This window comes from Oratosquilla oratoria, chromosome 8, assembly GCF_046742065.1.
Source record: "Oratosquilla oratoria isolate Oo_2021 chromosome 8, ASM4674206v1, whole genome shotgun sequence".
Classification (NCBI taxonomy): domain Eukaryota; kingdom Metazoa; phylum Arthropoda; class Malacostraca; order Stomatopoda; family Squillidae; genus Oratosquilla; species Oratosquilla oratoria.
The window spans coordinates 25,751,224-25,778,298 of record NC_134784.1 but is presented as its reverse complement, the minus strand read 5'-3'; the positions used below and the strand labels follow the sequence as shown (position 1 = coordinate 25,778,298).

Below are 27,075 nucleotides of genomic sequence, written 5' to 3'. Positions count from 1 at the left end.
TGCTTACACTACCGGTTGTTTTATGAGAAGATGAGATAAATTTATGAATAAGGATGACAGGTAGTGAGGGACATGGAACTGCCTAGTGTAGGCCTTATGGTCTCTTGTAGTCTCCTCCAATCTTGTGGTATTTTCTAGTGCTCGGTGGTGACCTGAACGCAAGTGTTAATAACTAGAATTTCTTGAGTGATTTTTTCTGTAGGGTAGTGATAATAATAACAACTACAATAATAATAATAATAATTATAATTAATAGCAAGATGTACAGTGTTGGATCCTTCTCTTCTTCTGTGTTTTTCTCTTCTTCTTCCTCGACCATCCACATTTGCGATTTGGAATGGAAAAGGTTAAAGGACTCAGTCTATATCTATTCAATGTTTACGGTTAAAACAACCTAACATTGATCATTATGATCATGAAAAATCATATTCTGTCATTCGCTTAACGAGACAGAATTAGATATTTAGAGAGAAGTTAATCACAGAAGATTTTTTATCACATAATGTCTCCTCTTCCTCATCTTTGTTTCCCTCAATAAATCTTTCATTTTTCATGAAAGTAGCAGTTGCCGACAAGACTGACGAGACTATGTGAAGACGGAATCTTTATTTGTATGACGTTGCGCTTATTACACCTTTTTCAAAAACTTTTTTCAAGTACTTATTACAGCTTTTTCAACCCCATGAAAAAGTTGTAATAAGCGAATCGTTGTACAAATAAAGATTCCGTCCTCACATGGTGTTTAACTCGTCAAATCTTCCATCAGTCGCGTCTGTGCACTTCTTCCCTAATCATCGACGATGAGGTACAACATAAGTTGATCACGTCACATCTGATCTTCCTCCTCTCCTGTAGTGATAATATTAATAGCTTAAGTACCGGAACAGCCATGTATTGACCAACTGGTCTCTGTTGCTGTTCGTTTGTCCTCCGTGTTTAAGAACTCCCCTCCATCACTACTGCGACTCCACATCTTCGGGTCGATAGCGTCCGCTCGGCCAGGAACATCCCATGGAACGTCGACTCACAGAAGCAGACGACGAAATGAGGATACAAAGATTGACACATTTTCTTTATGCATCTAATTGGTTCTATCGACCATCGGCTTATTGTACCTACAAGAGAACGAAAGTACACGAATAAGATTTAACTGAATATAATAATAATCAATGAAGATAAATCACATGTATGTATATTTCATATATAAAAAAAGTATAATTTGTGGCAAGCAACACAAGCATATTGCAAAGCTTATAGGACATTACAATAATTCAAGTATGATCATTTTTATACCTTCAGGACCATAGTACGAAAGGCATATGACGCTCGAAATGAATTCTTCATCTTGTCTCTATTCTAAATGCAACAAATATTCAGGTACAATTAACTTTTCTATTGGTGTGGGTATGACAAAATGTCGACGTTTTTTGACCATTCTGTGTTTCAAGACTGCATGTGTTGAGTGACTTTCAAATTTGACACCAAATGGTCACAACTAACTTCAAGATATCGCTGGAAAACCATGATATTAACGGTTTAGAACACGGACAGTGGTTTGAAGTGGACAGAGAGAAAATGAAGAGAGTAAATTGATATGTAGTTACCATAGAGATACCAAAACCAATATTTGAAATAAGTGGATAGAGGATGAAAGTGGTAATTCGTACAAAATGTTTAAGTGACTTAGTCGAATGTGGGCTGTGTGGGACACCAGTCAAAAAAAAAAAAAAAAAAAAAAAAAAAAAAAACATCGCAAGGAGGAATGTTCAAGAATGCTAAATGAACATATACTAGACAGCTATAGATTTTTTTCCATCACAAAATATGTCTTCTGGATCCCATAACCGCCGACTCACATTGGTGATGGTGCCAAATGTCACCAAATAATTGCGATGTTGCTAATTCTTACCTAAATAAAAACGTTTTATATATACATATTCTATGTAGTCGTATCACGACACAATATTTTGAATTTTTCTTATATAATCATCAGTGTTGTGTAATTCATTGAAAGGCGAGATCAAGTTTTGAAATTTATAAGAATATAAAAAAGAATAATCGATGTTTGAGAACTCGTAGATATTTTCAGAGTAGAGTTGGAAAGTTATGAACATTGGAAATATTTTAATTACTTGTGATTTGTGACAAATATATGCTACAAGACCCTTTTCTTGTATTAATTTGTCAATACTTTATCTATTTATTTATTTTACTTTATCAAAAATTCTGTCTCTGTTGTAGGAATAACTTGTCTAGATTTATCTTGCTTTTGTTTGGGGAAGCTTCTGTAACTAGCTTTATCTAGCATATTTCTAAAGCAATTTTCCTATTGTCTGGTGATATGTTGTTAGAGCTTGTTTATGAAAAAAAAATCTTATTTTTTTCTTTTTCCTCGTTGACCTGTTATGCAAATTGGGTAATTTGCAAAATCGGAGATCTATACATTCAATTGCAAAAACTTATGCAAGATTAATGCACACAATAGAAATAACATTGCAACAGGATGTGCTGTACTTCATGCACTTTCCCCCACATACAGTATATAGTTTACAACCGGCGACTGATCTCTCTCCTGACCACTCTCACACAACACGGAAAACAGTCCAAAGTTTCTTCCCAGAGATTTAGGGGACGTTCCGGGGACCGTTGCCAGCCACTCTGGGGCTGCGGGTTTTTCGTCTTGGTGAAACACGAGTCAACGATGGGTAGGTTGATTAAAACAACGAAAAGGAGGATGGGAAGAGATTTGGGCCCTGCAGACCCAATTGATCACTTGCTCCTGAGGAGGGCTCATACTTGTAAACAATGAAGCGGGGATTTTATTATTACCATATATCCATATATCTACATTTGTCAACCACAATTCACTTTAATTCTAAGCCATCAACATCGAGAACCTCGAGGAGGCATACATGCAGTAATTGAAACGTGGTACAGCCAAGGACTCGAACCTGCGTTAGCATGTGACAAATGATAGCGATTTAACCGATTGCGCCATTAGAAGCTAACATGGGTTTAAGGGAGATGATATTGTATTCCTTTTTATTTTATTCTATTTGTTTACTTGTTTATTTTTACTTATGATAAGGGATAAAGACGGGTTGGGAATCTGGACAGGAAAGACAGGAGAGAATAGACGGGAGATTTACCACGGTCTTGGATCGCGTGTTGGACTCGTGATCAATAACCATTACCCTACCGAATGAGAGCTTAGAGTTCATATATGACCGATCTATAGGTAATGTTGTGACCTTACATAAAACTCCTTGCCCAAGAGAGCTGGAGTGCCGGCTCGCAGTGCAGTGATGCTGAAATTAGTTCAGCCCTGGGCGGGAAACGAACTCGGACCTCTGGAATAGAAGTTGCGAGCGTTACCACTGCGCCGTCGAGCCGTGTGTGTCAAAGGAACAAGAGTTGTGAAAGTGTTGGTGACCCTAGTACACCAGGAGGCACTGAATAGCTGCTGCCGACGAAAACATCACCTTTGCCTTGTGTACTATATGAAGGACTTACTTGGGGGGGGGAGGCGATGACTAACAGTCACTGTTTGGGAGTCGGAGAGGAGTGTGGGATTCGAACCCAGGACTAAACGAATGCGGGAGAGGCACGCTTACGATGACGCCACCATTGTATCCACACCATGAAGGATTATGACGAAACTGATTTGCTAATCTTAAGACATCCAATGCAGTTATCAAAGTTAGGGGGAGTATTTAATGAAAGAAGATTAATCTATTTTCCTTCTAAAATTACAATGGGATTTGAAAATCATGGTAGTGTTCTTTTAGTTCGTGCAGTGACTCAAACTGCTGATACGACAGGACACTGTGAACATCTTGGGCATTTCTAAAAGAATATTTACCTTCTTTCGACATGGCTTGTGGCTCTCTCCATAATTGACTTCAATATACATCATTTTCTATCACATTTCAGTGTTCATCCATTTTCTAATGAGTGACACCAGGCTTCAATACCTGGGTTTTCTTTGTCTTCAGTTTTCACCCTTGAGTTTATAAGAATAATACTTACCTACTTCTATTGACCAGTTGTGACAGATTGGGAAATTAATTCTAAAATATATAACAATAATAATAATAGTACATACATACATATACCAATGGCTTTTTCCTCCTTACAAGGGAGGTAGCCAAAAACAAAGATATGAAGTCCATTCCCACCCATGCCATCCCCACATAGTACACTACCATTCTCCATCCCTCCCTCCCTCTGCTCTTGGCTCCTCCTGGATGATGGGTCATTCCTGCATCTCGCCCACTGCCCTGGGTCTGAAGCAATGTAGCAAGACACAGCACATCCACAGCAAGGCCACTTCGTTTCCACCTCCACTCCTCCCTTTCCTGTCACATTCACATGCAAGTATCTAAAACTATACACTTCCTCCAGCCTTTCTCCCTTAATACTCACTTCCAATTTGCCATATTCTCCCCCTTGTACATCTCATCACCTTTTACCCACATTTATCTTCAACTTCTTTCTTTCGCACACCTTCACAAACTCTGTCACTAACTTCCTTAATCCCTCTGATCCTGCTACAAGTGCAGTGTTGTCAACAAACAACAACTGGTTTATCTCCCATTTTTCTCCATTTTCTTTAACCATCTCCATCTCCAATCCCCAGCCCATTACCTTTGTTTTTACCTCTCGCACCACCCCATCCATGAATAAATTGAACAGCCAAGGTGACATAACACATCCCTGGCAAAGTCCCACATTTACCTCAAACCACTCACTCTTTCCATTTCTAATTCTAACGCAGACTCCACTACTCTCGTAATAATAATAATAATAATAATACATACATACATACACCAATGGCTTTTTCCCCTTACAAGGGAGGTAGCCAAAGTCAAAGGCATAAATCCACTCCCACTCATTTCATCATCATCATAAGTAATAAATAATAATAATAATAATATTATTAATCATACAAAGGATAATGAAAATAAAAACAGAAGAAAGTACAGCAAAAGAATAGAGAAGTTTTTGGCAAAGACAAGGTTATGGAGATTAGATGTTTGCTGTTAAACAACTCTGTGAGAAAGGTTAAGAGAAAGGTAGGTAGTTGTACATCTGCTTTGTATATCAGGTGTAGTATGATAGATCAATCAATCCATCGCCCCTGGCCTCTCTTGCATAAGACCTGCAGCCTTCAGGTGACTGGCTACAGTCTTCGGGCAGATCCACAAGTCAGTCAGGGATGATATTTTGTGTTGTTCTCTAGGGATTAGTCTGTGGCAGTATAGTATTTACCTAATTGTAGTATACAGGAAAGGAGCAACGCTCGTTGGATCCCATCTCCTATTCTCTAATTTTCTACCATACCTTGACTCAAATCCATGTACGGTTCCAACTTAATCTATATTTTTCATTTCTAATCATCATATTTTTATTTGAACTTATGTATTGTTTGAGCTTGGGTTATATTACCTTCTAAGCTATTCCACTTATCTATACACCTATATGAAAAGCTATTTCTTCACATCCTTTTGACATGTTTCCATCAGGTGTTCCGTGTCCTCTGTGAGGTGGTTAGGTCTGAGGCAGTTTGAACCTGTGGCCAGGACTATTGTATCCATATACCATCACTAATCATTATGATGTGTCACATGCCTGACACGTGATCCACGTGCATACACGTGACGACAGACACTGGCCTCTTGCATTACCTCCAATCTTGCTGACCACCACATTCCCAAATTGTAAACACCTGACTCAAATATACAACCACATCACGCCACCGCTCAATGGAAACTTACTGAAACAAGTACATGGTGTCGCCAGACATATCATTAACCATTTCCTTATACCTACCAAACTACATAATTATAACTGCAAACCATACACCATGTAAAGACACATTCACTAATAACAGATCCATTGCAATGCAACTAACACACAAATAGCATTGTATAAAGCCCAAACTTATGATATAACTGTGAACCCTAAACCAGATATGCAAAGATAGGCATATTCACACATATATACAGCAACTGCGGTGCCATATCAGAGCTCCCCCTTAGAGGGAGTTCCTGGGGACTCCCCATTGGGAATTACATCCCCATGCTGTAAATATCTCTTCACCACAATAAACCAAGAAAGCCCAAAGAGGATTTACATTCCCTGCCACAGGTGTAGCCATCCATGGGGGTTACACTATTCTGTGCTGGTAGAGTCATGCTGGATAGCATCCTCAGCATAGGCATTCCAGTGTGGTTCTTGTAATGTGTATGAGGATTTTCTCTATGGGATTCTCTCTGGGGGTTGTTGTTGGAGTATTAACTTTGGTGGTCTTTCTTGAAGGGTTTAATTACTTATCTGGGTGTGTATGTGTTTCTGTGTAGATGTTTTGTCTGGTAAAGGCAGTAGTGTGTTGTACATGTTTGAGTAATATATTGTTCGTGTACTTTTTTGTTGTTTTCTGTTGGCAATGCTTGTGAATTATAGTATAAAGGGTGTGTGGTGTTTAGGGTTCTGGTGTATAAAATATGACACAATACGGAATGACAGGAATTGTAATTGGACCGTGGTACAGATGGGATGAGACAGGTTAGTCTGAGGTGGCACGGTCATGTCGCAAGAATATACGAAAACAGAAATCCTCGGAAGTTGCACAAATCGCTGATACTGGAAGTGAGAGTGAATAAAACCATAAGTGATCAGGAAGTCGAACAAGCAAAATGTGCACGAGTGATGTGACGGAGTTGAAGAAGACTGTACAGGTTATGGCAACAAGCTGTTCCGTGAGAGGCGTGTGTCCATGGTGAACTGGCAGTAATACTGCGAAAGTAAAGAAGCACAATCTTCACATAATTTAAGCGGGAAAGCATGAAAGGGAGTGTGATGGGAGTTTGTTCCTTTTCCATGCGTAGCTATCTCGCTTTGCAGGTAAAAGCTGACTGAATTAAAGAAAAATAATATATGTGCAGATACAGTACATATATGCTTGTGTGTGTGTGTGTGTGTGTATTTATCTAATTGCAGCATACAAGAAAGGAGCAATGCTCACTGGCTCCTGTTTCTTAATCTCCAATTTATCATACAGTCTATGTTTCACCTTGGTCTTTGGATCACATGTTGGACTCGTGATCGGCAGCTATTTCCCTCCCGGAAGAGAGCTCAGAGCTCGTATGACCGATCTATGGGTAATGCTATGACCTTACACGCAGCGATACTGAAATAATTTCACCCCTGGGCAGGATTCGAGCCAGGTACCACCGGCACCACCGTACTGGCAGTCTAGTACTCTACCAACCGCGCCACCAAGTCGTTTGTGTGTATTTACCTAATTGTAGTATACAGGAAAGGAGCAACGGTTGTTGGGTCCCATCTCCTATTCTCAAATTTTCTAACATACCTAAACTTAAGTTCATGTACGGTTCCAACTTTATATATATGTGTGTGCACGTGTGTGTGATTCACCATGGTCTTGGAACACATGTTGGACACGTGATCGACAGCTATTCCCCCTCTGGAAGAGAGTTCAGAGCTCATATATGATTGATCTATGGGTAATGTGTGTTTGTGTTTATGTGTGTGTTGTGTGTACATACATACATATATGAAAAATAATCATATTTGTACATGAATGCATAAAACATCTTAGCTCCTTGTGGATGAAGAGCCATCCCTAATCCCCACCCACTGCCTTGGTCAGAAGCAATGCAGCAAAACATAGCTGTCAGGCCCTGCTATGGAGGTGCTGTGCCTTGCTGCATTGCTTCAGACCCAGGCAGTGGGGGTCAGTCGGGGGTGGCCCTTCATCCACATGGAATTAGCCACTTCAGTACAATGACGCTTACGTAAGCGTCATGAGGCGCGATTGGGTATACTAAGATGCTGGTGTCGGCGTCTTGATTTTATATATTTTCTTTAAGTTCTACACGAGTTATTCCCGGATTCTGTGAACTGGTTTAATCACATTTTCTGTGCTTATTATTACTCAGAGTAAAAGAGAACGAGTAATAGAACAGTGACTTTATATTTTATAATGCGAATAGTGTGATGAATTGTACATATGGCAGCCAATGCTGCGTGCGAGAATTTAACTCGTACTGAAGTGGTTAAGATAAAAGGGAAACGAATCAGTGTTAAATGTGTGTGCAACAGACAGACAGACAGATAGAAAGATGGACAGATTTAAATACATTACTCAGACTCCTCAGTTGTTTCACAAATTTAACAAATTGGGCAAAAAATTTGTTTTCATGGCACAAACTATCTCTTTATTATAAAAGTCTCTGAACATGTGGAATATAGATTTACGAACAACATAACAGGTTCTGCAGTGATATGTACACAAACAATGCAGACTTTAATGCATATAATATGTAGCCTGTCTCATAAGCACATTTGCATTAGAATTACCAAGCACCTAAAGAGAGAGAGAGAGAGAGAGAGAGAGAGAGAGAGAGAGAGAGAGAGAGAGAGAGAGAGAGAGAGAGAGAGAGAGAGAGTCCTTATTCATGCATGAAGCTATTCTTTTGGCATATGTCTAATCTGAATACCATTTTCTCCAGCACCTAAAGAGAGAGAGAGAGAAAGAAAGAGAGAGAGTGAGAGAGAAAGGAAGAGAGAGATGTAGAGAAGCCTTATTTATGTATGAAGCTATTCTTTTGGCATAAGTCTAATCTGAATACCACTTCATCCAGCAGCTCACTGTCACATGACTAAGTCCATAACGAAAAATAAGAAAATCTACACCCATGGAATGTGACCTTTAGGAAGCAGCATTTCATAGTGATGCTCGTAACTATAAGCAGTGCCTGTGATAACAACTCGTAAGCACAATTTCTAGAATACAGAAAATGAAATCAAAGACATCCTTCTAATCATCGCCAATAAAAAAAAAAAAAGCAAAGGATTTTAATCAGAAAAATGAGTGACTCTGTATTTTTTCTTAACGATTAATCCCTACGCGTCAGTCCTTGTTCCTGAACAGAACTCCATCAGGTGGTAATAGTCATGGAACTACCTAGTGTAGGCCTTATGGTCTCTTGCAGTCTCCTTCATTATTATGTAATCAATTTCGTTGTATCTGTGTAGTGTGTAATTTTTTATGACAATTATATGATTTAATGTCACAAAGTCCTTCCTATCAGGAGGCTAGGATGGCGCCCCTTACAGAGGACTTTGTAGCGAGGAATTTGACGAACCATGCACTTGGTTCAAATTCGCCAATGTCAGGGTTTGAACCGCCATCCCCAAACTTTAAAATCGTATTTCCTTTCTGAATGACGCTCCACTACCGCACTCCAGTTTTGAAGTTGACGATTGGTACTTCCTCGTGGATACACAATTCCCTTAATGAATCTCTAAACAAGGGGCGGATTTTATACGCTATATTTCCATCCTATGCCTCAGCTCGGAATGGAGGAGTTACTGCACCAGAAACACGGACCGACTTAAAAAGTTAAAAGTCCATTTTATCTTAAAACCAATATTTGATTGATTCATATCAACATAGATTTTTTTTTTTTGCTGTGCTGCTCATTTGTACTGTCTCCCTACCATCCATCCATCTACTCAAAACTAGCGGATTCTTGTTTTACTATTTTGTGTTTTCTGGGGCTTCGAACTACCTGTGGATGATTTCTTTGTGGAACGAGTACGGGTAGTCCCATTTGCTTTTTAATGTAGCGCGATACGAGGTGCTGTGGATATTCCTGCCACAGGCCAAGTGTTTCCTTGGATGCAGAAACCTAGAGAGTACAAACAATATATGGTTATTCTAATGATAATGTATATGGCATGAATTTAGAAAAAATATATCCATATTTTCTAGTATCTTTGGAAATCAGGAACAAGATAAAAATAAAAATACCATATCAAAAGAAATACCACATGAGCACGGAGCCTTTAATGACATTTCGCTTCTTAGAGATTTATCAGATGTATAGATAAGTACTTGATATAGTTCTACCTAGAGAAACATTACCCAAGCCCAAACAATACTGAATTCAAATCTAGATATGATGATTGGAAATCAAGGATATAGATTAGGTTGGAAGTTTACATGAATTTGAGTCTAGGTTTGTTGGAAAATTAGAGACTCGGAGTTAGGACCCAACATGTGTTCCTCGTTCCCTGTATACTACAATTAGGTAAATACTAATAAAGGCTTCATCCTCATATGTTGTTTCTTTAGACAGACTTGTCATCAAATGCTAATCGCATCAGATCTCACCTGATCTCCGTGGAGTCTGTTCAGAAGCGTCACGCAAATGACAGCTCCTCGGATACCAGCGTGATGGCAAAGAGCGGCAAAGCAGAGGGATTCCATCTCCATGTTCACGATATTATCCTCGTAAATCTTGTGCAGGAACCTGACCTTGTCTTCATTGGTGAACTCGCAAAAAGCACCGTCAAGTCTTCCCTGGCCTGATGTGTTATCAAAACAGATTGTAATTGAGTGATTACTTGATATATTAACCAGAGTGTAGTATGTTGGTTGTCTCCCTTAGAAGGAGAAGCTGCTGATAAAGGCATATGAAACAGTAAAGTATGTTGAACATATAACTTTGTATCTGATCATACAAATACATTATATACATATACATTATATATATATATATATATATATATATATATATATATATATATATATATGTGTGTGTGTGTGTGTGTGTGTGTGCAGAAAAAACACCAAGGAAAAAAATAAATATACTGATGAGTGATGACTGAGCACTTACATCTATTCAGATATCCTCATGTACCCTGAGGATGTCTGAATGGACAAAAGTGCTCAGTCATCAATATATTATTTTCCTTGGAGGTTTTTCTGCATATTTAGAATCACGAGTTTATGTGATTTCTCATGCAATATATATATATATATTTTTTCTATTAAATATCACCGCATACTCAGCGTTTGTGATCTTTTTCGTAACTTTTGATTCTTCTAATTATTCTCTTCTTAGAAAGTGTTACGAAAAAGATCACAAAAGCTGAGTATGCTGTGATACTTAATAGAAAATGTCTTGATGAAAACCTGCTCCCTAAATTCACTAAAATATATATATATATATATATATATATATATATATATATATATATATATATATATATATATATATATATATATATACAGAAATCCCTTTCAATCTCATTGTCAAAGGGGGAGCCATGACACTAGACGATAATATATAAAGTGTTATTATAAGTACAACTGGGATGTTAGCTGGCTAGGTGAGTTAGAGCTTTGTCAGTTGTGACAAAGGTCAGTGGTGCAGGCAGGTTGTTCAAGGACAAGGAGAATGTCAGTTTCCGTACTACTAAAGAAATTCCACGCATTAACCAGCCTGGAAACGTAAACAAGTTAGAGCCTCTCATCTGCCACCAAACATTCACGGATTTGGTACGAAAGGAATTTATTTGTTCATAACCAGGGGTTCAAAATGGTCACAAAAAATAAATAGATAAATAAATAAAATAAATAAATAAATAAATAAAAATAGATCAATGAATAAAATAAAAAATAAATAAATAAAATGAAAAATAAAATAAACAGATCAAATGAAATAAATAGAATAAAATTATGGTTTGGTTTAATTTTGCAAACTCCTCGTATCAGGAGGCAAGGAGGATATCCCTTACAGAGGACTTTGTAGCATGGAATTTAATGAACCATGGCCTTGGTCCAACTCGCTGGTAGCAGGATTTGAACTGCCATCACCTTAATCTCTGCTGCAGCTCTAACCTGCCCAGCCAGCAAGTATCCAGAATGAAAAAAAAAATAAATAAATAAATAAAAATAAATAAATGAATAAAAAATAAATAAAATAAAAATAAATAAAAAATCTATAAATGAATAAGAAATAAATAAAATTAAATAAAAATAAATAACTGAATAAAAAATAAAACAAAATCAAAATAAATGAGTACAAAATAAATTAATAAAAAATAAATATAAAATAAAAATAAATTAACAAATAAATAAATAAAAAATAATAGATAAATAAATGAAATAAAATAAATAAAAAATATAATAAAAATAAATAAATGAATAATAATTTTTTTTTTAAATAAAAATAAACAAATAAATGCATGGCCTACCTCAGGATCGAGTATTAGAGAAGTACGTCACATACCTTCATAGAAGTCGTAAGTACACATGGTCTTTCCCACTGTGACTGAGAAAGGGTCCGACTCAGTACGGAGATTCTTGAGGTCTTGGGCAAGCTGCTTGTCTAAGATGGCTGGTCGACGTTGAAGCTCACCCAGAACAGGCTGCAACATTTTTGGGCGATGAGGACGATAGAACAGATTATGTGCGTAGAAATTTTTTCTTTCAAGTCAATAACATGTAATTTTAGATGTTATTTAGTTAAACATGATTAATTGGAGAAATAAACAAAATGAGGTATATTAGGGACTTTTTCCTGCATGAAGGGATGGAAAGGGGGGTTGCTGATTAAATTAAGAGGACTTGCGGTGGATGTGCTGTCTTGCTGCATTGCTTCTGACCCGGGGCAATGGGCGAGATGCAGAGATGACCCATCATCCAGGAGGAGCCAAGAAGAGAGGAAGGGAGGAAGGGAGGGAGGGTGGTGAATGGGAGTGGAGTGGGTGGGGATGAAATGGGTGGGAGTGGAATATGCCTTTTGACTTTGGCTACCTCTCTTGTAAGGGGGAAAAAGCTCTTGGTATATGTATGTATGTGATTCACCATGGTCTTGGATCATGTGTTGGACTCGTGGTCAACAGTTATTAACCTCCCAGATGAGAGCTCAGAGCTCGTATGACCGATCTATGGGTATTACTGTGACCTTCCACGCACACACACACACAACTCCCTGCCCACAAGAGCTGGAGTAACAACCCGCAGCAATACTGAAATTATTTCAACCCTGGGCGGGATTCGAACCCGGACCGCCATAGTGGCAGGCGAGAACTCTAACCACAGCGCCACAATGTTACTGTGATAACATGACAGATGTTCACGACCCACTTAAGAGGACCACTAACGCACTAGGGGAGGAAACGAAGAGAATTATTATTCCAAACACTTGCCAGTTCGAGATAAGGTCTGGACATGCCGTCCACTGCGCTTTCTGTGATGACCAAGTTGCCTCCCTCAATGCCAATACCACCGCAGGTTCCTAGTCGGAAGAAGACAGGGTCCTTGCACTTCGCGTGGTACATCAGCTTGATGACCTCGTGGAGCAAGATCCCCACAGACGGGATCCCCATACCATGAGACACGCACAGTACAGGGCCAACCTGTAAATAAAAATTCATATTTTGGTTTAGGATGGGGAGGCATCACGAGGTAATGGATGTTATTAATAATAAAAAAAAAAAACCATGTCTGTTTTTGGTAAAATTATCTAGCCGGTGACGGTGATTTGGTAACAGTACACGAGAACCCGATTGGCTGAGAGTGGTGACGTCACGGCAAAGGGGACAACTGATTGGCCGAGAATGGTGACGTCACGGTAACACAGACGACTGATTGGCCGAGAACGCTAACGTCACGGCAACGGAGACGATTGATTGGCCGCTCGCAAAGCGAGCAGCGCCGCAGGCCAAGCGCCCATGGCGAAGACGGCGCTTGTATGAAATAAAATCTAAATACGATAATTGGAAATTAAGGATATAAACCAATTAGGAGATGGGACCCAACAAGCGATATACCTTTCTTGTATTCTACAATTAAGTTAATGATGATGATTACAAAGGATTACAAAGGCAGAGCATGCCGACAGGAGACCTTTTGGTCCATAACTAGATTGGATGTGAAAAATATGATAATGATAAATACAAAATAGAAATTATAATAATATCAATAATAATAAAAATTAATAAATGCATAGGTATAGTTAAATAATAAACAAACAGGTAAATAGTAAATAATAATAAATTGACAGATATCTAATAATAAATGAAAATCAAGCAAATAATAATAAACAGGCAAATAATAACAAAAAAATAATATAAAATAAAAGGAGCTTACCTTACACATTGTATAGTTAAATAATAAACAACAGATATTTAATAATAAATGAAAATCAAGCAAATAATAATAAACAGACAAATAATAACAAATAAACAAATAATATAAAATAAAAGGAGACCTTATACATGGTATAGTTAAATAAAAAAAAAATCTAATAATAAATGAAAACCAAGCAAATAATAAACAGACAAATACTAACAAACAAATAAACAAATAATTTAAAATAGAAAGAGCTTACCTTATACATGGAATAACGATAGGACTGCAGGGAAATATCTAGAAGAGTTGCTCCTGGTGGAAGTTTATATCCAATTTCGTCCATTATGTAATTCGCGAATCCTTCCATTCTCTTGGGCGTTCCTCCCATACACACGAAACGGATGTCCCCAAACATTTCCACGAGGTCGTGGGAACCTGAGCCAAGGGCGAGATGGTATAGGATGTCTTGGTCCATCTCGGCGATGTGAGGATTCCGGAGTCGGACGGCCCCATCGTTAAACCTAGGAGAGCAAAATTTTATTATTTTTTTTTTTTATTAATTTTTTTTTTTTTTTTTTTTTTTTTTTTTTTTTTAATAGATCCGCCATCCGGATCTCAGCCCTGTGGCGGTCCGGAACCGTTCACACATGAAACAGGCGGTCGTGTCCTCCACGTGATGCAGTGACGTGCAGAGGAGTGGGGTGGGGAGGGGGGGAAGGGGCTATGACCCCCGGGCATCAAATCAGATCACTTAGGGGAGAGGGAAAGAACAATTTGGTTGATTTAAATTTAAATCGAATTGTCTAAGTTTCATTTGTGTTTACATATTCAAAATATATTCCTTTCTCATAATATTTTTGAGTATTTTGAAACCTTATACTTGAATCTTTGGGTCACAAAATCAATGAGTTCACTGATGTGATGCCACTGCGCTGTTCACACGAGCAATGTTTCGGCAACAAGTTCCCGTTTTCTCGGCAGCTTTTCTCCGATAAAATCGGCAACTTGGTGCCGAAACCTTGTCCGTGTGAATTGTGCTTTAGGAGTGGCGGTGCCCAGATATTAAGAAGGTTGATGTGTTTCAGTATTTATACGGGCAGGGTCGATACAAGGAACTGCGGGTCCCGGATAGAAAAGGGATAGCGGGGCCCAAATAGAAAACGGATAGCGGGGCCCAAATAGAAAACGGGTAGCGGGGCCTCTACTAAAGTTCGAAATTTCTTTTCTTTTATTTACGTGTAGTATGCTAATCTTAGCAAAATAATAATAATAATAATAATAATAATAATAATAATAATAATAATACATAAATAAATAAGAAATAAAAAAACAAAATACGATAGAAAAAAATAAAGTAAATTAAAAATAAAACGAAATAAATAAACAAATAATAAAATAAATATATACTGAAAGACAATATGAGTTTCATGATTTTTTTTTTTTCTTTAATACAAGTAGTTATGTTGGCTCTAAACCCTAAACGGCACGGGGCCTAATTTGATCAAATCGGTCAAATAGACTAATTAAAACCGCCTCTGTATACAGGTATAATAAAACTTCTCTCTTTCTCTGCAAATATATATACATATATATACACACAAATACTATATAAAAAGTCAACGTTTGAAGGGTATATAATATATATATATATATATATATATATATATATATATATATATACAAATTATATAAGATATATAAAAAGTCAACGTTTGAAGGATATTCAGAGCAGTGATTAACCACAATGGTCTTGGATCACGTATTGGGCTCGTGATCGTCAGCTACTACCATCCCGGATGAGAGCTCAAAGCTCATATATGGCCCGATCTATGGGTATTAATGTGACCTTACATACACACACACACATTACCCAACTCCTTGCCCACCAGAGTTGGAGTACCGGCTCGCGCTACAGCGATGCTGATTTTTTTTGTCAGCCATTGTAGAAAGAAATCGGCTAAAGGAAAATTATCAATTTTTGGGTTAAATAATCTTAGATTACCGAAACTTGGGAAATAGAAATTTATTCTCAGTAATATTGACGCCTAGACAATAAAATACAACACGCATACACTTAACATATTTCATTTTTAGGATGAATACCTGAAGCCACACAATTATTTTATATAAAAATTAATCTAAAAATATAAAACATTTTATATATCTAGCAGTTGCTTTCACCCCTCCAACGATCAACGACGGTAATAGCGTCAATTCAAACATTAAAAAAAAAAAAAAAAAAAAAAAAAAAACCCGAATACGATGCGATTCGATTGATGGATATATTTGCTATTCATTTTCGGTTGCATTTTTGACAAGATAAATACATTTATCAATAAATCAAATGTTCTCGAAAATAAATAAATAAAAAAGTTGTCATAATACAACTTACTTCATAATCATCACTACTGCATACAAATTTTGAAAATGTATATATATATATATATAATATATATATGCATGTATACATGAACGTATAATACAAATATAAACATAAACATAATTTGAACATATAAATATAAAATGTGTAAATACAAATGTAAATATAAAATGTATTTCTTAAAGTTCTGAGACGACATTTGACAGTTACGCTGCGTCGTCTCCTAGCTGGGATTTTGAATAGAAGCGACAAGCTATATCCGGTTTTGATAAACGAGCAAGACTCCAATAATAATTTTGTTAACCCAGTTTTCTGGTCATTGTAAAACGGGACAACTTTTTTTTAATTATCTGACGTCAGTGTGTTAGCAAAATAAATGAATAAAAATGATAATAAATTGTTACTATTATTTATCGTTATTATTATTACCCATAAATAAATAAATCGTTTCTAACGTTATCAATTTGAGGTTCTTATGGGGTTTAAAATACTCGGAATGATAAGAGATATCCGATGATATAGATAAGAACGGCATTTGTGAGATTGGTAAACAACTTAATGAATTTCCTCTGATTTGATGTTCAAGATTGAGTGAAAACCACACAATTTCATGAATTATCATTATCATTACTGTTATCATCATCATTATTATTATAATCATTATTATTAATATCATTATTATTATTATTATTACTATTACCGTTGTTGTTAATATTATTGTTATTATTTTATTTATATTTGTTTTTTAGGAAAAGACTATGGGTAAGAGGAAGACGATAAAGAGGAGGAAGAGGAGGAGGAGGAGGGGGAAGCGTATTTGCAGAGAAGGGCGGGTTGGAGGAAGAGGAGGAGAAGGAGGAGGAGGAGGAGAAAGAAGAGGAGTAGTGGGAAGCGTAATTGGTAAGACAAGCAGGTAGGAAGAGGAAGAGGAAGAGGAGGAAAGGAGGAGGAATAGGGGTAGTTGCTGAAACAAGCAGGTAGGAGGAAGAGGAGGTGGAGGAGGAAGAGGAGGATGTGGAGGAGGAAGAGGAGGGGGGTGTATTTGCAGAGAAGGGCAGGTTGGAGGAAGAGGAGGAGGAGGAGGAGGAGCGAGCTGGAGGAGGAAGAGGAGGCATAATTGCCGAGGAAAGCATGGATGAGAAAGACGAGAAGTAGAGGAGGAGGAAGAGGAGGAGGAGGAGGAGGAGGAGGAGGAGGAGGAGGAGGAGGAGGCTTCAGTCCAGGTTTGGTGGATTTTATGGCGGACAGGTGGATGTATCCACACCCACCACAAGATCCATTAAGTCATGAAAATTGATGTCGGCGTTCATAAACGTTTACTACTTTTTCGCTCAAAACGTTTGTTGGTTTCAAGTATTTCCTCAAGAATAAACGTCATAAATAAATTAATAAATGTAATAAATGAATAAATTTCATAAACAAGGTAAAAAATAGTAATAATTATACAGATAAATATAATAAATAAATGTCATAAATAAATTTCGACAATGTAGATCGTACCTGTGGATGCCAATAGGTGATTTTTATGAGCTTCTAACCATGTGGCTAGTTAAACTAGTTTAATTATTTTATTCTGGTTAATACCAGACGAGTCTAATATGATTTATGAGATTCTTTGTCCTCGGTAAGATGAAGAATGTGGTCAAGTGATATTTGGTACCAGTGCATAAGGTAGTTGCCTTTTTTGACGGAGACAGATAAATGGGGACGGTATAGAAACTACAAAAGAGAGAGAAAGAGAGAGAGAAATAAGAATAAAGAGGGCAAAAGAAAACAGAACAAAATGGATAACTAACAAGTTAAAACGATATTATCACAAATGAGATTAACAATAAAATGTCTATTTATTTCACACAAAACATAAATGACAAGCAGGGTTAATCCCGAAATTCGTACAGCGATCTGTTTACCTCTACTTTACACTCAGTGACGCTATCCTCCGCCAGAGCAATAAGAACGTACGAATGGAGGAGACTGCTAGAGACCATAAGGCCTACACTAGGCAGTTCCATGTCCACTAACAACTACCATCTTCATCCATAAAGTTATCTGTTATCACTATCCAAGAAACTCCATATAAATTGACGGAAAACATTGCTGATATTGACTCCATTTTTTATCATGGCTACCCCCCTTATGAGGGGGAAAAGGCCTTTTGGTATATATATATATATATATATATATATATATATATATAATATGAAATATATGTTTGCATGCATTTATATATGCATGTATGTATGCATGAATGTACGTGTGTATGTATGTATATGTATGTTCGTATATATATGCATGTATATATGTATGCATTAATGTCCGAATGTATGTATATGTATGTTCGTATACATGTATACATGTATTTATATATGCATGTATATATGTATGCACTAATGTCCGAATGTATGTATATGTATGTTCGTATATATGTATGCATGTATATATGTATACATGAATGTCCAGATGTATGTATTTATGTATGGCATACATGTACGCTATATATCCTAATACTCTAATTATTGAGGGGGAAGTTTATTATGAAAATCGATGGGTATTTTCACCGCGGCCCCTCTCCCTTCCCATCTCGACCGTCACTCACCTTAAACCCCTCAAGGATCTACCACGCAGCAGTGTCAAGACAGAAAGCCGTGCGGACGGTGATAGACGACGCAATAAATCACACAACCGGCGACAAAAAAACCCGTCAGCAGCTTGGTGAAGGTCACTAGTCAGGCAAGGCATAGCTCGTTTGCTGTTCAGGCGCTTTCGTGGTCTATAGTAATGCCTCCCTCCCTCCCTCCCACTCTCACTCACTGTCTCGATTTCTCTTCCTCGTTCTGTTTCCCAACTCAATCGGTGAAGAAACTAAGCCAAATAAATTACAGGGACATAAGAATGGACTGCAAGAGACCATAAGGCCTACACCTGGTAGTTCCATGTCCCTAATCACTTTTCATCCAAAAGTTACTTAATATTTTCTAAAAACAACCAATATGTCGTAAGAACATAAGAATGGAGGAAACGGCAAGAGACCATAAGGCCTACATTAGGCAGTTCCATGTCCCCCACCACCAGTCATCCCTATCAATAAAGATATCAAACCTTCTCTTAAAACACGCACTGTTACAACACTCACTTCATGGTGACATCCAAAGGATTACAAAGGCGGAGCATGCCGACAGGAGACCTTTTGGTCCATAAGTAGGTCGGATGCGAAAAAAATAAATAATAATGATAAATAAATATAATAATATAAATAATAAATCAATAAATAAATAAGTCTATTCCGTTCGTCAACCACTATGTTGGTAAACCAGTTCTCACCTGTTTCGGGTGAAGCCGTATGTATACAGTAAGCATAACCCAGAATTAGTATTTGGTCAGCAATATCCATCGGTTCTAACCTTGGGGAGCAAAATCCCAACGAGGGGTACGAACCGAAGCTATGGTAAAAAATAAATAAATGAATAAAAAAATAAAAAAATAAATAAAACAATAAAGGACAACAGGGCGAAGGAATAACATATATATAAAGTGATCACAAGTCTCTTGATTGACGATTAGCTTAAAAAAAAAAACGAACGTGACTCTGGGCCGTAGAGAGGTCACTAGGGCCTGAACTAATGAGCACATAAAGCTTAGACAGGCAAGGCTGCGATGGAAGTCTCCGATTAACCTGCATGGGATGTTGAGCCTCCTTGACCTACATAACCGAAGAGATGGAAGGAAATCGTGTCATGAAGGTTTTCCCTTATTCGTCACTTTGGATCATATAAAAGAAACTATTCGAATTATATATATACAAAGAAACATGTTTGAGAGAAGACCTCCTGCCCATATATACCCTTAATATTAGTGATGGGGCAGTCAACGTCAGCAAGAAAAACCGACAAAAGCCCACTGTCGAAGCTAGAAGAAATTTCATGACTAGAAGAATACAAGAGCTGATGACCAAGCTGGAAGAACTTCGCAAGAATTACCACATATATATATATAAGTATTAAACTAGCCGAGCGCAGACTATCTTTAGTGAGGCGGCGGGTGACTTCCATTTTGTATACAATTGAGACATTATTAAATGCAGACAGACTGATAACAAGAGCAAAGTAATTCAAAAGATATTCACTCTTCAACTGCCATAGTATCAGTACAATATATACAAGCTGTGAACCAGAAGATAAAAAAAAAATGAAACAAAGAAAAGCATCTGGGGAACGCAGAATAGATCTGGAAAAGGCAGGGAAAGATGTGCAAAGTAGATTAATTCAACTATATAACCAGTGTCTACGACAGAAAAACGTTTCTGAATCATGGTGTAATGCGACAGTGATGCTGATTCACAAGGAAGAACACCGGATAGACTGGTAATTACTGAACGATTAGATTATCAAATGTATATAAAGTGTTCTCCAAGATTCTTACAAATAGACTAAGTACAAAATCTAGATAAAGAACAAGAAAACAAGTTTTTATTAAATATATATAGAGCGTTCTTTAAGATTCTAACGAATAGACTAGGTAAAGATTTTGATGAAGAGCAAACTCGAAAACAAGTTATCAAATGTACATAAGGTGTTCTCCAAGATTCTCACAAGTAGAATAGTAAAGTTTTAGATGAAGAACAAACAAGAGAACAAGTTATCAAATGTACATAAAGTTTTCTCCAAGATTCTTACAAGTAGACTAGGTAAGGTTTTAGGTGAAAGCCAGACATGAGAACAGCTAGGCAATGAAACAATAAATCAAAGAAAATGTAGAATACATCTTTGTGTTTAGCTTTTGTAGATTACAAATAAACCTTTGACTCGATACAACAAATGGGATTTATGAATTCTGTACGCAACGTGGGTGCAAGCGAACAAATTGTAATCATTCTACAGAACATTTATGAGAAAGATACACGTGTAATTCGACTACACATATACAGAAAATAGAGAAAGGATATGTAACTACGAAGTAATAGAATATCATTCAATCCATTTACATCTTGTCTGTAAGAGATTTTCCAGAGACGAGTTGAAAAGGGAAAGATCTGAACATTAATAGGGAATACGTTAATCACCTTTGATTTACGGATGACATTATTCTCATTTCACAAATAACAGAGGAGTTGTAAGATGTGCTGAGTGATATCAACAAGGGAAATCTCAAAGTAGGTTTGAAAATGAACGAGCAGAATTAAAGTAATTTTCAAATCGAAAGTCCAAAGTAAAACTGTTATAATCGATCGTGAGAATCTCGGGAAAAGTCGAAGATTATAATGATTTTGGGCTACATATATCAGGAAAATTAAATAAAAAGACAGTTAATAACTGGCTGGAAGATGTCTGTAAAATATAGGAACAAAAGAACCAAGGGGATAGAGGCATCTTGGGTCTGTGATGAGTGCATCTTGGACAATTAGCAACTTTGGTTGGGCATATTCTGTGTTGGTATTTCTATGACCGGATGGTGACCTAGACAACATAGGAATTTTGGCTGTTTGTGGTGAATGCATCTTGGACAATTAGCAACTGTAGCTGGGCTTATTCTGTGTTGGTATTTTTATGACCGGATGGTGACCTGGACAACAGAGGAATGTTGGGTGCTTGTGGTGGGTGCACCTTGGACAATTAGCAACTGTAGCTGGGCCTATTCTGTCTTGGTATTTTTATGACCGGATGGTCATCTGGGTACAGTCGCTCGAGTGTGGTTCTTCCTTATGTGAAGGATTTCTCTGTAGAGCCGATGCTGACTGGAAGTGTTTGGAGAATGCATCCTGGTACCTTGTATTTTATTCATGTCATGGGACTTACGACAGACCATTCCCCTGTTGAAAGAACCTCGCGACCCTAGCGTCTCCTGACTAAGCGCTCTGCTAAATATAAGCTGATGTAATGCTGAGTGTCGAGGGTCTATAGAGTTGGACGTTGCTATATGGATGATGTAACTACCGAGATCCTTGAACAGGATTGAAGCGTGTACGTCCGCCACGCTAAGTAGTACAATTGTATAACAGACAAGTGTAGTACATTGTACAATGATTAAGCCCCGTTAAACTTCCTAACTAGTGCTCCAACAAGGATACTAGTTGGGAGTTTGGTGGTTGGTCATGAAGTGCATGTTTTGTAGTGTGAAGGTGTGTGTGTTTTTGTATGGCTGCCTTCAGTGGTGGAGGTGGTAAGGTATTGCAGGTGTTTGAGTAGTATGCTGCCTTTTTTCGTCGTCTAGTCGGTTGTGCTTGTGTTATGTAAAGGGGTTTGGGTGTGGTTGAGAACTCATAGATCTGTGAGACTATTACTTCCATGTGTTGTTCTATGGGGAGGACTTTGTTATATCTCTGTTGGTAAGCAATCGGAATGGTTCTCGTGCATGTTGTTATCATTCATATTGCTTTGTTTGAGTAATATGCTCCCTTTTTTCGTCGTTTAACCGGTTGTGCTTGCGTTATGTAAAGGGGTGGATGGGTGTGGTTGACGACTTGCAGAACTGTCGGTGGTATTCTTGAAAAAGTTCTTTCCCTTCCAAGGATTTATATAATATCTATATAAGGAAAGGTTTTTTTAAGAATACCACCGTAAGATTCTTACGGTGGTATTCTTATGAAAAAAATTCCCTTCCAAGGATTTCTATATAAGATTTATATAAGGAAAGATTTACACAACATTTTTTTAAGAATACCACCGTAAGTGCCTACCACTTCCTATTGGGGTAGGATTTTGTTTTCAGTGTGTTGAAGTTCTACTGGAGGAGTTTTCGTACATCTTATTATTATTCTTAATGCTTTGTTTTGTGTAGTTTGCGGAGGGTTCATGTTTGTTTACATGAGTGTGAGGTGCCAGGCTGTGGAGGCGTGTTGTTGAATTGTGGTAAGGAGTTTCTTTTTGTTGGCCAAAACCTGTGCTTGGTGCTAATCTTAGACCCCGGTTTCTTGTATGTTTTCATTGCTAGGTCCTTGATGTCTTGCTTGAAGGTCATGCTGGACCCCAAAAAAGAGGCCCTGGATTTAAGTCGAAGGAGATGGAGTGGTTTTGTTTTGGGGTTCTGCCCATGGACAACATTCCAGTCCTGATGGTGTTTTGGATCGTTTTGAAGACGGGTGGTGGACGGTGAGGGGGAGATGATTCTTACCGAAGTACGTCTCAGAGAACCACTATTCTTAGATTACATACATTCCTCCGATGTACAGCGACAGTGCAATAAGTTCTGTAGTTCTTGTAGAATGATTTACAGACGCAAATGAAAAGAGGGCCGTCTACATAGTAACATGTATTGAGCGCTGAAATAATTGGTCGTTTTACGAAGTTATATAACTTTATGGATGGGAATGATAAATGGTAAGAGACACGTAACTGCCTAGTGTAGGCCTTAGGGTTTCTTGCAGTCTCCTTCATTCTTATTTTCATTTTCAGTCTTCCCCTTTTATATCCCATCACGTCCACTTAAGTTTACAAAAAAAAAAATTCATTCCTTCGTTCAAATAAATTCTGGAACTTAGTTTAAAAATATGGTTTCTCTTCTTCTTATCTGTTAAAGTATATACGGCCATACATTTTTCGTTCACTACCCACTGTCTCATAACACTAATAATATTCTCTTATTTACTAAATGCATTCCATCAATAATATCATATATATCATCTGCTACAACCGCTCTACCTCCATAAAAAGTATTAAAGAAAGAAAATAAAAAAAAGTTAAGAATAATGAAAAGGAAGAGAGAAAAAGAAAGAGGGAAAATAATAATAATAATTAAACTTTCACCTTGACCGAGTCTAATTATACATCCTCACTAACCCATCACACACCCATTTATGGTCCCTCATTTTCTTTCCTCACGGACGATGGGCCATCCCTGTATCCCGGCACGCTGCTCGGGGTAGAAATTATCTCTTTTAACTTTTTTTTTTCTTATAATTAATGGATACACAGTCGCTGTGGCAAATGATATTTATTCTATTATCGATAAAATACATTTAGTAAAGAAGAGAATTATTGGTGAAAATAAGTAATAAATGAATAAATATCATACGGTTGTATTATACACTTGGACAGGTAAGATGAAGGGAAATCGTATTTGTAAACTATTTTCTCTCTCTCTGTTCATGATTTTATCACCATCTGTAAATATATTCCTACTCTGCAGTTATTCGTTCAATTATATAATTTGTGTAAACATTTAACATCTTCTCCCAGGTTAATAATTAATTATAATTAACAGATAATCATCTGTTAGTTGGGTCCAAAATAGTCGATTGTGATGCACTTTGTCAAATGCCATGCTTAGATCCAGGTACACACAATCCACCCAGCCCTGTCTTTCAATATTTCAACCTCTCTCGATATTTAAGAAGGAAATAGGCAGGAACTGCTTTAGCAAGGGTCGTTAACGAATGGAATAGACTTAGTAAATATGTCGTGATCGCTGAAATAATTGGTCGTTTTAAGGAAAGGTTAGATAACTTTATGGATGGGGATGACAGGTGGTAAGGGGCTCGGAACTGTCTAGTGTAGGCCCTATGGTCTCTTGTAGTCTCCTACATTCTTCTGTTCTTATGTTCATGATCTTAGTTCTGAAATCGAATTGGCTGTTCACAGGAATGTTCAACTTTTCAAGACATGCATACTCTTTACAATGTTCAAGACCGATTTTCACAATTTTGTAGACTGCTTTTTTTTTTTTTTTACAATTTTCAAGACCGATTTTTCACAATTTTCATGACTGATTTTTAAAATTTCAAGACAATTTTTCACAATTTTCAAGACATTTTTTTTTTTTTTTACAAATTTTGACATCTTTTTTAATTTTAAAAACCGATTTTCACAATTTTCAAGACTGATTTTTTTCAACAATCTTCGAGACCGATTTTTTTTTTTATCATTTTCAAGACTTTTTTTCAAATTTCAATACCAATTTTTCAGTTTTCAGATTTCAAGACCTTTTTTTCTCGAAAATTTCGACGGATTTGTCAGCTTCAAGACAGATTTTTCACAATATTCAAGGCATTTTTTTTTTCTTCAAAATTTCAATACAAAACTTTTACAATTACCTTGCACAAACTAACTAATGCGATGGTTCAGGGTCACTAGTCTGTAATTCAGTGGAATATCTTTGCTTCCTCTTTTGTGAACCATTCGCCAATCCTTTATTTATTTATTTATTATTATTTTTTTTTTTACAAATTTCAATACAAATTTTTCACAATTATCTTGCACAAACTTACTCTTTTATTAGCCATTTGCCAATCCCGTTTTTGTTTTGTTTTGTTTTTCTAACTCAAACTTGGGCGGCGAATCTTGTTCGCCACTTATTTTCTGAATTCTAGTTTCTGGTCTGGGGTTCCCACAGAACCTGATTCTATTTTGATTTTATTTATAATTTTATTTATTCATTTTCTACTGACTTATTATCTACGGAGTTAGAGCTATGCTCACGGGGTCCTGTTTTTAAAAAATTATTAAAATAACCTAAAGTTCATCTATGTTGCCGTCTTAGATTGTTTCTTTTAATTTGTTCCATCAGTTAATGTATCTGTGTGGAAAACTGTGCTCAAAAAAAAAAAAAAAAAAAAAAAAAAATTCAGCAATTTTAGCAAAATTGATCAATTTCTTAGCTCCTTTATTCTTGTTTATTATCATTATTATTATTACTATCATCATATTTTTCTATTTATGGGAGTGTTTGTGTGTGTATGTGTGTGTGTGTGTGTGTGTGTGTGTGTGTGTGTGTGTGTGTGTGTGTGTGTGTGTATGTGTGTGTTTGTGCTTGTGTGTGTTTGTGCTTGTGTGTTTGTGCTTGTGTGTGTGCATTTGTGTGCTTGTGCGTGTGTATGTGTGTGTTTATGTGTGCTTGTGTATGTGTGCGCTTGTGTGTGTGAGTGTGTACCTGTGTGTGTGTGCGCGCCTGTGTGTATGCGCACCTGTGTGTGTGCGCGCGCGCACCTGTTTGTGTGTGTGTGTGTGTGTACCTGTGTGTGTGCGTACCTGTGTGCACGCACCTGTGTGTGTGTGTGTGTGCGTGCGCGCGCGCCTGTGTGTGTGTCTGTGTGTGTGTTCGCGCGCCTGTATGTGTGTGTGTGCGCACGCGTGTGTGCGTGCGCTCTTATGTGTGCGTTTGTGTGTGTGTGTGTGTGCGTGTATGTGTGTGCGTGTGTGTATGTGTGTGCGTGTGTGTATGTGTGTGCGTGTGTGTGTGTATGTGTGTGTGTGTGTGTGTGTGTGTGTGTGTGTGTGTGTGTGTGTGCTTGTGCATGTGTATGCGTTTGTGTGTATGTTTGTGTGTGTGTGTGTGTGTGTGTGTGTGTGTGTGTGTGCTTGTGCATGCGTATGCGTTTGTGTGTATGTTTGTGTGTGTGTGTGTGTGTGTGTGTGTGTGTGCATGTGTATGCGTTTGTGTGTATGTTTGTGTGTGTGTGTGTGTGTGTGTGTGTGTGTGTGTGTGTGTGTGTGTGTGTGTGTGTGTGTGTATGTGCTTGTGCGTGTGTGTACACGAATCCATCAAATGACCACACTCAATCCAAGACAACTGAGGACAATCAAATTCGGTTCACGCATGCCTGAAGACAGTCGCTGATGATTGCCATAAACTCTTTTGATTTAATTATTACTACATGCAAACCAGGAGATGGAGGGGAGGATTTGTATATTTACTATCCATGATTGCTTTGGTAGATGACCGAATATCTACTCCAGATAGTAGATACCAGATATCTACCAAATAGAAGATGTATAACAGCGTGCGTAGCAATGTTACTAAAGTAAAAAAA

At 37.4% G+C, this 27,075-nt stretch overlaps 1 protein-coding gene across 5 annotated transcripts in view; it reads right to left on the bottom strand.

Annotated features, from left to right (window-relative positions):
- Positions 1 to 226: 226 nt before the first annotated feature.
- The window catches only part of LOC143027655 (uridine phosphorylase 1), a 55,172-nt gene continuing 28,323 nt past the window's right edge, over positions 227 to 27,075 (bottom strand). For 3 of the 5 annotated variants that reach the window (XM_076189058.1, XM_076189059.1, XM_076189057.1), the window contains 5 exons: positions 14,214 to 14,475; positions 13,030 to 13,239; positions 12,108 to 12,246; positions 10,205 to 10,398; positions 8,206 to 9,719 (listed from right to left, as the gene is read on the bottom strand). In XM_076189058.1, the coding sequence (XP_076045173.1) occupies positions 9,540 to 9,719; positions 10,205 to 10,398; positions 12,108 to 12,246; positions 13,030 to 13,239; positions 14,214 to 14,475 (985 nt within the window). In that variant the 3' untranslated portion in view covers positions 8,206 to 9,539. Of the gene's footprint in view, positions 1,116 to 8,205; positions 9,720 to 10,204; positions 10,399 to 12,107; positions 12,247 to 13,029; positions 13,240 to 14,213; positions 14,476 to 27,075 lie in introns of those variants that run through there. The other 2 variants (XM_076189060.1, XM_076189056.1) reach the window with 2 other exon arrangements.